Genomic DNA, 15,351 nt, shown 5'->3' on the forward strand with positions numbered 1-15,351 from the left:
TTTTTGTTATCATCTCCTCCTTGTTTGATTCTGATCCTTCTCATTTCATAATTTGAACCTAACAAACACTAAAATTACTTATTATGATCTAATCTCATCTAAATTTTAAAAATTATTTTGTTATTGGATCTAATTATCTCATTTTAAATAAGAAATAAGGTACTATAAAAAGAAAGGTCAACTAATTAAACATAATAGCCCCAGTCTAGAATGATTCGGATAATGTCGATACATATGAGCGATCAATTCATACATATGAGCCTAGTGTTATTGGCATCACCTCCGATCCCAAATGTCAAAAGATCGAGTCTCACCCCTTGCAAGGAGGGATCTACAATTTTCCCCCTTTCTTGCAAGGGACTTCATCTTACCTTTAAAAAAAAAATCATACACCATGTACAAGTTAGGGTGGACTGATCTAATAAAATCCTCGCACAATAGCCTGTAATTGTATTGTACCATATTTAAATATTAAGGACGGATTTTTCACCTTATACCCCCGACAAATTTTTTTTATTCACCATATACCCTTGATGTTTTCAAAATTCACCGTATACCCCTTAATCTCTTGATAATTCGCCATGTGCCCTTAATAATTCACGATTATCAATTTTTTTGATCATCGACCCTTGATTTCATTACTAAACCTTATTTAATCCCTATTTCACTCATTTACCCTAACATATTAGCATTGAAACAACACCTCAGTCCAAAAGAGAAGGAAAAGAGTTACGGAGGAAAGTAGCTAAAAGGGGTCATTTGTGGTGTTCAATTAAGGCTAACGACTCAAATAGGGGTTAGTTAGGATTTTGTAACGAAATTAGGGGTTAATGATCAAAAAAGTTGATAATCGTTAATCATTAAGGGCATATGGTGAATTATTAAGAAATTGAGGGACATACGATGAATTTTGAAAACATCGAGGGTATATGGTAAATAAAAAAAATTTGTCGAAAATATATAGTGAAAAATCCGTATTAAGGATAATCAAATGATAATTACAATGCTGATCAACAACTCCAATGATGTACATTGTTTTTTTTCCTGAAAGGATGAGTACGTAATGAGCATGAATCCTCAATTGATGCAGGTGTCTAGCTTGCTTCTTATACAATTAGTCACATACTCACGTAAGAAGCTAAGGTTGATGTAGCTGTTTATAGTTGATATACAATGTATTAAGTTATAAGTAGTATAGTGTCCATATAATGGACCAACCACTCCACCTACTAGCTCTAACATGTGGTATGCTGGTTAAGCCTTTATCATGTAGGACCATATATTATATAAACATAATATATATATGCTCACTATCTTAGCTCAACCCATTCTAATGAAAGCTCCAGCTACTCAAATATCCCACCAGCCATCTATAGTGGGTATCCCCTCCAATTAATGGACCTTTTTTTTTGGTTAACATGATAGCAACTTCTACCTTTCTATTATTATTCACCTATATATACATATATATACTCCATAATGTAAATGTATGTATATATATAGGAGAGTATACATCACCATCTTTTCTTTTTTTTTCTTTTGCTTTCTTAAAAGGTTTCCTTTTTGTTACGTGGGGTTGGATCTATCTACCAATTACCAAAGTGAATTAATCATTTAACTTTAGAACTTTTAAAGAATCAAAGTAACCCCCACCCCTTTAGCTCCATTTTTTTTTTTCCTCAAAAATTTGATACTTCCACTGTAGTTTATATATTTTGGTTGCTAATATTTAATTTAGCACATTTATAACAAAGTTTTAATCATCAATATTTTATTTGTTGATCAGTAAAAAAAATTTAAAAAACAATATACTAAAAAAATGTAGATATTTATTAAGCATCTTATTATTACTATCACCCTTCATTCATCTTCGTTGCTAAAAAGTTGTTTAATGTATTAGTAAAAGAATATGATGATCAAAGATAATAAATAAATAGCTTTGAAAGTCACAATATATATTATAATTAATTAAAAAACGCAGATAGTATATCGATTTAATTTGAGCTTATCCAAATTAATTGAATAGGTCAAATAAGCGAGCTTAACATTGCTATGAAAATATTAAGCTAATAAGTAAGCTGAAATCTCTTATAAAAAAAGGGGTAAAGTTGGAGATTATTCTTGTAAGGAATGAGACGGTTTTGAAATCGAAAGATGATATCGATCAATACCATTAAACTAACATAATATGAAAGTCATAAGAAAATAACTGAGAGAATTTCTTCTTACCTATTTGAAAAAAAGAACATACGAGTATCCCTCGAAGGAAAGTAGAGAGAGAAAGAAAAAGGGGAGGAATAGTAGGGGCATGTTGGGATATCATTATCAGTGGTTTGTGGACAAGATAATAGGAGAGATGGGAGTGAATGGAGATGAAATATTAATATTAAAACTTATTATATATTATAATTTTATTATTATTAAAGAGATGAAATACAATTATATATTGATTAATGATGAGAGAGGGAGAAGTGAGAAGTAGGGCGTGTCATTATCTTTTTTGTAGTTTACCAAAAAACTTAGCAAACAAGTGGGATGCACACGTGCATGTCTCGACCTAAAAGGCAACGATACCATACTACATGTCTACATTACTACGCGCTACGAGTAAAGGCCAAAGCTACGACGAAACAAATTAATTAGAGAATAGAGATGTCCTTTAATCCCATACAATACAACAGGATCCACGATCTTAATTAGATGATCTTAATCCCATACACATATACATGTCTTTATGCTTTAGTTTATCTTCATGACGAAGAGTATTAACTGCTCTCTCTGTTTCATAATATAATACTCATTTCTTATTTTTTACGCGAATTAAGAAAAATAGAACGAGTGTTGGCTTTCTTAAAAAAATGTATTTAATGAAGTGCTTTTTTAATACTTTTGTATTGAAATTAAGTCTTTACTTTCTTTTTCCTTTAAACAAAATCAAAAGATAATAAATATTCCTTGGAATTATATATGTAAAGCAATAAATGGGGTCACATGCTTTGAGAGAAAAGTATGGGTATTTTGAAAAGTTTATGTAGAAAGTGAGGATAATTTAGTCCAAACAAATTGATAACAAAGAAAATAGACACAACATTTTGGGAAACGAAAGAAAGAAATGTGAGCACTATATTATCGGACGGAGGGAGCTAGTATTAATCCTTCCGTTTCATAACGTAGTGTTTACTTTTTTTTTTGAGTGTCCTAAAATATTGTACCTAATTTGTTTTTATCAATTTGTTTGGACTAAATTATCTTCAATATTTTGCACAAACGATCCAAAATACCCCTAGATGTATGCTCTCATTTATTGTTTTTACACCATTTCAAGAGATATTTATTGCTTTGTTGTTTTGTTGAAGGAAAAAGAAAATAAAGAAGTAGCTTCAAAACAAAAGTACCGATTAAATACTTCATTTAATAATTTTTGTGGATAATTTTATTACTTCTTCCATTATCCTTAATTCTCATGAAAAAAAAAACAAGCAATATAAGACGAAAGGAGTAATAAGGATGTCATCATGTATTTTTGGTTTTGTGGTAAATGAGCTTTTCTTATGATTTGAGGTCATAGTTGAAATAAAATATTACTAGGAAGGATTTCAATATCTTTTCCCTCCCTACTTTCTATACTTGGACTTTTGTTTCGAGGGAAAAAGTAGATAATATCATTACTCAAGGGATAAAGTGTCCATCAAAACATAAGGAGCATCATCTCATATATAGTGGTTCTCCCAAGTTTGTTCAACTCTAAAAGGAAAAATTCTAGCAAGATGATAAGCCACATAGTTACCATCTCGCCTAACATATATATGAGAAAAACTAATCGAATCGAAACTATCTAGAACACAACTCAATAACATCTCCTAAAACTTATTTGTTAACAAGATTAACAACAACTAAAAGTTATTTGTTAATCTTGAACACTACCTTATCAAACATTCGTAATTTTCTTAAGTAACATTTTGATCTTGTATGTCCAATAGCTATATATCCGCTAACTAAATCGCTAATGCCAAACACGACCATAATCTCTTTTCTTTTGAAGTGATATATATAATCCATCTTTTACTAGATAATCCTATATTTTCGGGTACATATAGAGTTACACTCAGATGTCATAGGCTTATAGGCTTATAGCAATTCATCCTCGCTTCATTCATAGGAATTGTACACCAAAATTAGGCGCAATTGTACTGTGTACTATTCACTGCCCATCCCAGAAAAATGTCTATAAATCCAATAAATAAAAAGTTAGAAATGTACCTTCCAACATAAATGTGGAACCATGAATCATAAATGAATGTAGAATGATACAGATGAGATGAATGAGCAGTGAAAGACTGAAAGTGGTAATGAATGAGAGTCACGGAAAGTCACGTGCTCTCCGCCGTAATAATACAACTTCTATTACACATACATACAGATGATACAGTACAGCAAATCACGAGTTCCTTGCATCTGCAGCTGCAGCTGCATCACCCTGGGCCTTAGAACGTTCCGTTGGTTATAAGGTTACATTAGGGTGAATCACTGAATTGTAATATTGTACATTTGTACAAAACTACCAATTGTATTACCCTTTTTTGCCATAATAAGGCCGCAGACAAAACGGCTTTTCTTTCTCCACCTCATTCCTTTCTAACGGCATGTGTTTTTTTGGGATGGGAACAAGGACTCCTGAAATCTAAAGTAAAAAACTCGTATGAACCTGGTGCATATTAATAAGTGTGCATTATCACACACAAACACACTATATCGAAATCCAAGTCTTACTCTATTTTTCAGTTTTTTTAACCCGTTATAGAAGATTAGGATTGTATTGTGAGTTTCGATATAGTGGGTTTGTGTGTAGTATAGTGTGTTTCTATATGCTATAATGTATTTATTTGTGATAGTGTTTCTTTGTGCTATAGTGTGTTTATGATATAGTGTATTTGCTTGTGATATAGTACGTTTCTGTGTATTATAGTTAATTGTACAATTGAATTTGTTATAGAAGATTAGACAATATTGTCAGTTTCGATACAGTGTGTTTGTATGTGGTATAGTGTATTATTTTGTGCTATAGTGTTTTTTTTTTTTGCAAGAGTTATAGTGTTTCTTTGTGTTATAGTGTATTTGTTTGTGATATAGTGTATTTGTTTATGATATAATGAGTTTATGTGTATTATAATAGTGTGTGTCTTAATTCACGTGCATGAACTTGATGCAAACTAATTTTCACCCTAGGGGATACCACCACCCTTTTGGGCAGTGGTAAGTCCCCTTTTCTCCTTTTGTTACTAGTTTTTTATACTTATGTTTCTAATAAATTTCAAACTCTTTTTAATGGAGAGTTTTTCTACCCATATATTGGGTATTATCTCTCTCCATGTGAAAGTATGGAGACTTTGTTTTTGGATTTTTGTATAATTCAAGATGTTGATTTGTTGATCGAAATTTGTGCGGGGATGTCAAAACATCATTTACAATCACTTGAATTAAATTCAATTTCTACTTTAAAAACTACAAAAGATCAACAGACCCCCTTGTAGAAGACTACATCATCAGACAGCGATGTAAAAGACGAGGGTTTTCAGAAGGGTTAGATCTACTCAACGATAGTCGTTTTGTCATATTAGAATTGTATTTACTTCATTTTGATATGTATTTGTTTAGTTTCTATTTCTATTGTAGATGTCATATGAGTTTGAATCAATAAATAAATGTTAATTTTTTTAAAAAAAAAATCATTTTGTCTTTGTTCATTTAATTTCAGTATAGTTTCTCTCAATCCAAAAGAACATAACCTTAATACGATAAAGGGGCATAATAGTAATTACAAATATGCTTCCGTGTAATCCGTTATCGGCGCACAACCAAAACATAAGAGAATAATAACAGCAAGCAGCTCATGTATTCTTCTATCTATAAAATGAATAAACAAATACAAAAATGCTTCGCTATTTTTTTCCTCTTAAAATAATTCCACGAATCATTTTGTTTTACTCTCATTTCTTTATACTACACATATAATAGAGAGAGAAAATAAAAAACACGAAAGAGATGAAATCAAGTTCTAATTCTGATGCTTCTTTAGAATAATCTCGTTGATCTTCTCTTAAATTTTGTGAATTTATTCGGAAAAATTCACTGCTTTTTTCTTGATCGCCGGCGATTGAATTTGTAATAATAGATCTCGATATTCGAAACTATTTTGGCTGTAATAAAAATCTTCAAGCGGTTTTCCGGCAAAAAAAGCGGTTTTCCGGTGGAAATAAGCGGTTTTCCGATGATATGATGGCAAGAGTGAATAATAGCGTGGACACTGTAAACGCTGCTGCAGCGGCGATTGTCACCGCTGACAGTCGTGTACAACCTGTTTCAGTTCAGGTAATTTTACAAGTATTTAATTTCATTAATAAATTGCATTTTTTTTCTGTTTTATGGTACTAATTTTGCTAAATTAGTGTTTATCTTATCCATAAGCAATAAATACATGTCTTACAAAATTAGGAATTTTCGTAAAAATACGCTTTTTTTCGGCGTTGTAAATTCTCAACAATTGAATTATTGCTTCAATCATAAAATAAATGAAAAAAAAACTTGATTTTTGTTTTTTTTTTGCTGTAAATTTTTTTTTTTTTATGTATTGCTGAGATTCAGGTATTCTTCTATGAATAGATTTTTTTTTTTTTTTTTGCAAAGCACCTGAAAGTTGAGAATTTGCTTTTACTATGACGGTTGAATTAAGTATGATTAGGTACTTGAAGGTTGAAATCTAGTAACTTTATTAATTACTAGGCTTTTCTGGAAGTGAAAAAGGTGTAAAATTCCTTTTGATTGCTAAATTATGCTGCTTTTGAGCTTGTGTAATTTCATGAAAAGGTTTGTGTGGGGTTTGGAGAGAGAAAGTTGCTAAGATGGCTATAAGTTTCCTCGGGTGAAGAGATGATTAAAGAAGTCTCCCATAACTTTTAAGTATAATTATGTTTAGTTAAGTTGAGTAATTTAGGTTGGTAGATGTCAAAAATGTGAAACTTCAATAGGAAGTGTGGACTTTTTTTTTATAAAAATGGTTTATTAATTGTTTATGAGAAAGCTAGCTTGTTTTGGAATTTGACAGAGTTTATACTGTTATGTATATCATGTTTATGAGTTGTGCAAGCTAAGACTCCAGCAACTATGTTGTTGTATGAGCATGATTGGAACGGAAGCGAGTTGAATACTAAGATATGTATTAGTAGTCCAGTACCATGTCCACATGACAGGGCCGTCTCATAAAATGAAGGGCCCTGTGCTAAAATGAATTATAAAGATTAAATTTTTTTGTGAATGGAAGAAACAGAAGAGTTATAAATGGAGCTTTTTTGGAGAATAGGAAAAGAAGAAGAAAAATAGCAAATAGAATTAATCTCTTTAAATTTGTAATTAGATTTAGGTTTTCTTTTATTTTTTTCTTTAGGCGTACAACTAATAGAATTGGATCCTTATATTTCGGAGGCCCTGTGCAGTTGCTCACCCTGCACATGGCCTTAGCCGCCTATGCTACATGATTTGGAGACTTTGAATGCGAATAATTGTTTACTTAGGCGTTGTAACTTGTGACGCACAAGATTGTGAATCACGGAACTTATGCTGGATGATTATTTGTGGATAGAGAGAGTAGTAAGTTTGAATTGTGATCGAAAATATTATTTGGACTTGGTAGCTCGACACGTAGTAGGAACTAGGAAGGCCTAGATGGGTTTCATGCTTGTACTTGCTAATATGTTTGTAGGTCGGTTTTTTTTCTCTTTTTATATTGACATTTCAATTCTGAACATGAAATATACTTGGACACCCTGAAGTAGACTAATATAGAGGAAGTCCTACATCTTAATACCGAGAACTCATTTACTTTACTGGATTCCCCTCCCCTTTTATTTGATGTTTGAAGCATGCAAGGAGATTTAAGCTATTGAGTATCATAGAGGGTATTGCTGCACACTGCACTTTTATAAACATTGGGGGTATGCTGTATCAACAGTATTATCAGTGGGGGTATGGGATGATTATATAGAAGGTTTTGCAGATGCTTCTGTTCAATAGGTCTTATATCGTTTACTGGCAGTACAGAACTGTTAAATTTGTGGGTTTGATCAAGATAGGATTGATTTGCTCTTAATTTTGTTGAATTATGTTTCAGATGTAGTTCATCTTCCTCTCTTGTCTATGTGTCAATAGGTCTTATATTGGTTGCTCTTGATAACAATTTCATAACTGACGCTGGGATATTGTATTTTCCTTTTTATAACAAGTTGATACTCAGAGCCCGTATTCCTCCTCTGCTAGTATCTGATATTGCACCATGCGCTATTGTAATCTTACATTTCTAGACATGAACTACATAACTCTAATTACAATTTTGGTTAATAATTACAGAAGAGAAGATGGGGAAGCTGTTGGAATCTGTATTGGTGCTTTGGGTCTCTCAAAACCAGCAAGAGGATTAGCCATTCCGCTCTTGCCCCTGAACCCACTGTTGCAGAGAGTACAAGGGCTGTTGTCGACAACCCAAACCCTTCAACCTCCATAGTACTGCCATTTATTGCACCTCCATCCTCACCTACTTCCATTCTGCAATCAGATCCACCGACTGCAACTCACTCACCTGGTGGATTGCTTACCTTAACTCCTCTTTCTGTAAATGCTTTTTACTCTGCTGGGCAGGCTCATATTTTCACCATTGGTCCCTATGCTCATGAGACTCAGCTAGTCTCGCCCCCTGTGTTTTCTGCCTTTACAACCGAGCCATCCACTGCTGCTGTGACTCCCCCTCCTGAACCTGTGCAGTTCACCACTCCGTCATCACCTGAAGTGCCATTTGCTCAATTGCTCACTTCATCACTTAATCGTTCAAGGAGGAACAGTGGGACCAATCATAAACTTGCACTCTCTTGCTACGAAGTCCATCATCTCATATCTCCTGGCTCAGCAAATTCAGCATCTGGCGCATCTTCTCCTTACCTTGATAGGCGCCCAGTCCTTGAGTTCCGCATGGTAGATGCTTCCAAGTTGTTTGACTCGAAGAAATTTACTACTCGTAAATGGGGTTCAAGACTAGGATCCGGATCTCTAACCCCAGATGGTGCAGGATATGTGCCATATGATAGTATACCACTGGAGAACCAAATCTCAGAGGTGGCATCACTTGCTAACTCAGAAACTGGATCTCCAATTGCGGAGGCTCTGGTAGATCACAGAGTCTCGTTTGAGCTTTGCCGGGAAGACATTCCAGCTTCTTTTGACAACACAGTGGTGGAAGGTAAGCAAGAAACAAAGGACCAATACACAAGACATAATAATATGTTCTCCCACAAAGTTGAAAATTGTTTCCTGTGTACTGAAGAGGTCTTAAGCGAAAGCCACGAGACAACTTCAGGTGTAACGAGAGATTGTCAACACAAGAAATCTTCTGTCTCCCTTGGATCAGTCAAAGAATTCAATTTTGACAGTAGCAACAGAGAAAACAGTAGTGAGTCACACCTTAGCACAGAATGGTGGGCTGATGAGAAGGTTGCGAAAGACATTGGGCCTCAAAAGAACTGGACTTTCTTTCCATTGCTTCAGCCAGGAGTCAGCTGACAATCGCTCTTTGGAATGGTTCATAACCTTTCCGGTGCCTTTTCCAATTAGCACTGAATATACAATCCCAGACATTCAAGCAACAGAATTGATACAAATCAGATGTTTATATGAAGATGTGATCTTCTGCAGCCTGAACAGATGCTGATAATGTTGCCCTGATCAATCAATGGATAATGCATTAGCACAATGTTTCTCGGGTGTGAGATTAGGTTGGTGCCCTTTTGGTATTACAATCACTTCCTAGTTCCTACTTTGTTTATTCTCCTAATGACATACATGAAATAGGATTTTGTTGTTAGATTGACTTTATAAATGTATTTAATCTCTTATAATCATTCACTGAGAATGATCATAACTTTGTTGTATCCAAATTGCATAGCTTGTCTCTACTACCTACTGCTACCTGTATTTTGTCATGCTTTCCTCATTATCATTATTACATCCTTCATCAGCATAATGAAACACATATAGTATACACACACTTTGAGTTTCTTATACAATACAAGAATGCATATTATGGGGTATGATTATGAATGTGGATTCATGGATGAAAGGTAGAAAATATTACAGTCAATGTTTGGCAAACAACTATTGATTGTTGCCTCTTGTTTTAAAAGTTTTGTTTGACTAATTGGTAGCATTAGCTATTTGTATTAGCTGTTTAACCCGAGGGTAGTAATATCTATTTACCCACATAATTTATAAGCACGATCAGTCAATCACCGACTTTTGGGTGATTTAGGTGAAAATCGCCAAGATTAAAGTGATGCATTCAATTTATGTAAAAAAATTCTTTTGGTAATGTAAAACATCTTTGTTGTTGTTTGATTACCCGTTACAGAAAAAAGCAAATTGTGGAACAAGGTGTTTATTACTTAAGCAAAGAATGATTAGAATTTAGAGCAGAAACCCAAAGTATGTGATGTTAAAAGAGGATTAGTTAGATTTAAACTGCAGTTTGCACAGAAAATGAAGGCTTTACAAGATATGGATGAAGAGTTTTTGTCTGATTATTAGTACCTTTTTTATGCTGTCTGGAATCTGTACCACTGATGCCTAGGTTCTTCCTACTTAACAGGCTGTACTCTGAAAGAGAATAAAAGTTTAGCTGGCCCATCTTTTATAACTTTTCAACTGACTGCGGATGACGAACATACAGGTGCCATTGTGCCAAATCTTTTAAATAGATCATGGCAATCTTTTGTTAAAATTTTTGTTCTCATAAGTTGTGAAAGTAAACTTCGGATATATTGAGGAGAAAAAGGGTCCTGCTAGATTTTTTTTTCTTCTGACAGCAGCGGAACAGGAAGTAGTTCTGAACTTCTATTCATTATCTTGAAAGTACTTAAAATCGCTCCAACAGTCCAACTACAATGTAAATGTATCATTATATTCTTGGCTGCTTTTACAACTCTCTCCACCACCACCTAAAATCACTAATCACCAATCGTTTCCTCCAATCCACCGACGACAACTATGTCTTTCGACGACGTAAATTTTTTCCCGACAAGGTTATTTCTTTTTAACGAATTTCATGGGGCTAACGTGTGGCCTGGACGTTGTGTCCATGGATACAACATCCAGGCCAGGGACACAATGTCCAAGCCACACGTTGTGCCCCATGGATCGAATTCATTAAAAAGAATTTACCTCGTTGGAATTTTTTGTGCTGGTCGGAATTTTGTGTTCGTCGGTGCTGATGGTGAAGATCAGAGAGAATACGAATTAGAGGAGGAGTTGGGGTAAAAAAATCAAAAAAAAATATAGTAAGGGTATAATGGTACTTTTAAAGGGGAGTTTGGGCGATCTTAAGTAATTTGGATGCGATGTTTAACCATGCCTGAAGTAGTTCTCATTTGGAGCTTTCACCATTTTACAATTACTGTTATTCCTCATTTGTAGTTTTCCAAATGAATAATAAGTAAGAAAATAGCCTTATGTATACCATGATCATGGTACATTCAACCACCTAGGTTTATGATAAAAATTAAACAAGGTGTACTATGTGCATGAATGCATTCATACACCAAACAATTTTTTATGCATTTTTTATTTGCAGCTCTTTCTATTATGCAAATTTCGCATATGCGGAGATTTATAAGTGAGCAATGAGCAAAAAAATAGCCTTGGGTGTTCATGCACATGATACACCTGAATGTATAATAAAAGTCATAGTATATTATTGTTACAAATTAGTAATTGCTAAGGGTTGATAGGAGTTACGTAAAAAGGTTTTGAATGAATTAATGATGGTAATTGTTAGCATTTGGTGGACGTGAGAAGTAGACGAGACAGACAATAATAGATTCATAAAATTAGATCTCACCGACGAAAGTATGAATCCATAAAATCAATTTTACATGTTTGTTAGTTTTTTCAACAAATACGTTTGCAAGTTAACAAAAGAGAAAAATTAATGTAGAGTTCACATTCCACAATTCACAAAGCATTTTTCAGAAATTCTATTAACCAAAACTTTCCTATCACAAATTCACTAGTAAGGTATACCAGATAATATCTCCAATAAACATTATAAAATAACTAAATAATATTTTATCAAACTAATTATTATTAAAAACATTATTTTCGCTTTTTATTAATCTTAAAACCTCCCTATCTTTTCATGTTTTTTTTTAGAGATTGGTAAGATGAATAATCTTTGGACTGTCCTTGCATAGAGGCTCAATCTACAGGCCCAAATACTTAGAAGGAGCGAGAATGATAAGAGGAATCTTCCTCCAAGTATTCCTCACTTAGTAAAATTCGAACCCCTAAACTTTAGGTCATGAGGTGAAATTCTTTTTAGATGAGCCAAGTCAAAATTGGTCCCAATTGTTCCATGATTTTCTCACTGTTTCTATCCTCATTTGTCCAGAAGTTTTTGTGTCAGATCCAGTGAAGGAGTGGAGGCCTGCACCGATATATAACCACATATGTGGAAACACAAGGCCAGGAGACAGTAGCCCAAGGGAATCAACAATATACAATTCCAGATTGAGCCAAAGAAGAGTCAGGGAATCAATTGATTCCTTTCCTGCCTATTCAACTCTTGTTGATTGAACATATGGCATAAATCACAGATGTATTAAAGTTGGAAAACTCAGATCATTATGAGCAATATGCTCATGTTTAAACTTCAGCATAATTTGTTCATTATGTACAATATGGTCATGTTTAATACTCAGATCATTATATGCAATGCCTCATGTGGCATTATTTGCTTATAAAATCAAAGATGTCTTGGCCTACTGGGTAAGATTGAAGTGTTGTGAGTGATAGGTTACATGTTCGAATCCTCCTCCCCTTCTTTGTACTGCCTTCGTGGCTCGTATGAATTAAAAAAATATATATATTCACGTATATAGTATCTATTATAACATTACTTTCACATTATTATATTAGTATGTTATTCTTTTGTCTTGAATAACTTATAAAAAGTATTGCAAGTGTGGAACATGTTCTTTTATCAAAGGATACTTTATCTCCTCCATATTAATTGCAATATTTATTTTTATCGATTTTTCCAACCTTTCCACCTAGTGCAAAGGTTAAGGATTTATCTATTAAATAAATTAATTAACTAAAATAGAATATCGATCCTCCCTATAATTATGCTAAATAGGTAGTTTTCTTATTAGTATACAGTTCGTCTTGCAAGAGACCGCCTAACTATAAGTTATAATTAGGCAGGCCCAGGCCCAATACCATTTACCTATAGCAGTCCATTAGCGCACCATCCATAAACCCAACCAAAAACAAAAATAAATAAAACTGTAAACGCCATTGATGCGTTTCAAAACCTCAAACTGCAAGCTCTCTCTTCTCTCTCTTCATTTCAGCTTGGTTTTTGCCCAAAAATTGCTCATAAACACTCGAAAACTCACCAAATTTCATCCTCTTTGTTGTTTGTTGAAGAACACCCAAATTTCAGCTGGGTTTTTGCCCAAAAAACGCTCAAAAACGCTCCAAATTTCAGAGAAATTTCAATCTCTTTGTTGTTTGTTAAAGAAGACCCAAAATTCAGTTGGATAATTGTTTCGAAAAGTTTAGTAAGCAATTTCGAGTTGATTTTTGATTTAAATTCAGTTTGTAGCTTAGATTCTTCAATAATTTGCATATGTGTGTTAAATTTGAGCAAACTTAGGGTTTTGTTTGGTGGAAAATCACTTATAGAGTAAAATTTGAACTTAAATTCAGCTTTTTTTTTTTGAGGGGACTTAAATTCAGCTTAATTTGGTGGAAAATCAGCTTAAATTCAGTTTGTATCTTAGATTCTTCAATCTCTCAAATTATCTTTCTTGTTTGTTTATTTCCATCAATGTGTAACTTAATTGTTGTGGAAATACAGTAGATGATGTAGTTGGGGAGTGGAAAATTGCAAATGTTCATATGAGTTGCTTACTGGAGCATTTGACATATAATTGTTGAGTAACAAGTGTGCTATTGCAAAACATCAGAATTATTGCACTTCATACTGCATCTTAATGGCAAGAACAACATTCTCAAACTTCATGTTGCCCACAGCTGACTAGTTTGTGCACTACTTGACAATTAAAATGCACATGGGAGCTAAATATATGTAGGTCTGGTGTAGCAAAAATGTGGAAGAATTTTTATTTGAAATGGCAGACTATTATGTTTTTGATGTTGTCTTATGTCTGGTTTTATGTTTTAAATTCCTATTCACTATAAATTATTATATCATTGCTGATTTAATACTAAGTTAGTTACATTTTAAGTACTTCTTTTTCATATATGAAAATTACATACTACAAACTTGATTTCACGAATTTCAATCATTTGAGGATTATTTAGATACATTAGTAGCTACTATAACTTGATTAGTGACCACTTTAAGTCATTTAACCTAAACTTGGTTGGTGATCAGTTTTGCGGTAAGTTTTTGTCTATTTATTATCACTTTAATTAATTCAGTATCCAAACTTGATTGTTGATTAGTTTCTTATTATCATTTCTTAGACTCTTTTATAATATATGGACACTAATAAGACTACAAATGAAACTAAAACTATTACATGCATTAAGTATCCACTTTAATTAAATTAGAAACCAGTTTAGGTTTATTTGTGACCACTTTAACTCAATTCTCCATCTGTTAAGTGAGAAGTTTAAAATTCAATTACTTACTGCTTTCCTAATTCTTCTATAAGGCTAAACAAGTTCTCATTGCAACATACTGCTCTCCTAATGAATTGTCATTTGGATTCTTGTTATTTGAAAGATGCTTAATTTTTCGGCAATTTATTTCATTAAGTAACTAGTTTACTTTCTTATGTGACCACTTTAAGTTCATTGGGAGCCCCTTTATTATTTTTTTGTAAGCATTTTAAATCATTTGGTTTTCACTTTAAATGAATTTGCTGTATAATCTGATTTAACTTGGGTATGCTTGGCTCCACGACATACCACAACCACAAAAACAACAACCTCAAATTCCCACCAAGCAAGCAGATGAAGCTAATCAAACGTTTTGCAGGAGATCGAAAAGACACCAACACGTACCGAACACAACCATTGTAGTTTTGCAAAAGCTGCGAAAACCATCTCCACTGAAGCAAAACTCTCCTGTGAAGGAATCCGGACCATTGTAGTAGAACTTTATGGAATTAGTAGAAGTACAAACAAAACAATTACCACCGGTTTGTTATATGCAATATTATGCTAGAGTGGTACTGAACTTTGTGTTCTATTTACAAGTTATGTTAATTAATAATTTTATGTATT

General features: G+C 33.3%; 2 protein-coding genes across 2 annotated transcripts in view; one reads left to right on the forward strand and one right to left on the reverse strand.

The window, feature by feature from the left end:
* LOC104888517 (gamma-secretase subunit APH1-like) overlaps nt 1-5,033 on the reverse strand; it is a 54,011-nt gene extending 48,978 nt beyond the window's left edge. The window contains exon 1 of the mRNA XM_057393548.1: nt 5,021-5,033. The gene's annotated coding sequence lies outside the window, so the exon portion shown is untranslated. The remainder of the gene's footprint in view (nt 1-5,020) is intronic.
* Nucleotides 5,034-5,905: 872 nt separating this feature from the next.
* On the forward strand, nt 5,906-10,022 carry LOC104888521 (hypothetical protein). The gene is made up of 2 exons (XM_010673534.3): nt 5,906-6,369; nt 8,401-10,022. The coding sequence occupies exons 1-2, from the start codon at nt 6,274-6,276 to the stop codon at nt 9,601-9,603; spliced, it is 1,299 nt and encodes a 432-aa protein (XP_010671836.2). The 5' UTR covers nt 5,906-6,273; the 3' UTR covers nt 9,604-10,022.
* The last annotated feature ends 5,329 nt before the right edge of the window (nt 10,023-15,351 follow it).

The sequence above is a fragment of the Beta vulgaris genome, chromosome 3 (assembly GCF_026745355.1).
Source record: "Beta vulgaris subsp. vulgaris cultivar EL10 chromosome 3, EL10.2, whole genome shotgun sequence".
Lineage (NCBI taxonomy): Eukaryota > Viridiplantae > Streptophyta > Magnoliopsida > Caryophyllales > Amaranthaceae > Beta > Beta vulgaris.

Coding starts and splice junctions, on each gene's coding strand:
- LOC104888521 (XM_010673534.3), top strand. CDS start 6,274: ATGATGGCAAGAGTGAATAATAGCGTGGACACTGTAAACGCTGCTGCA. Junction 6,370..8,400: donor TACAACCTGTTTCAGTTCAG/GTAATTTTACAA, acceptor TAATAATTACAG/AAGAGAAGATGGGGAAGCTG.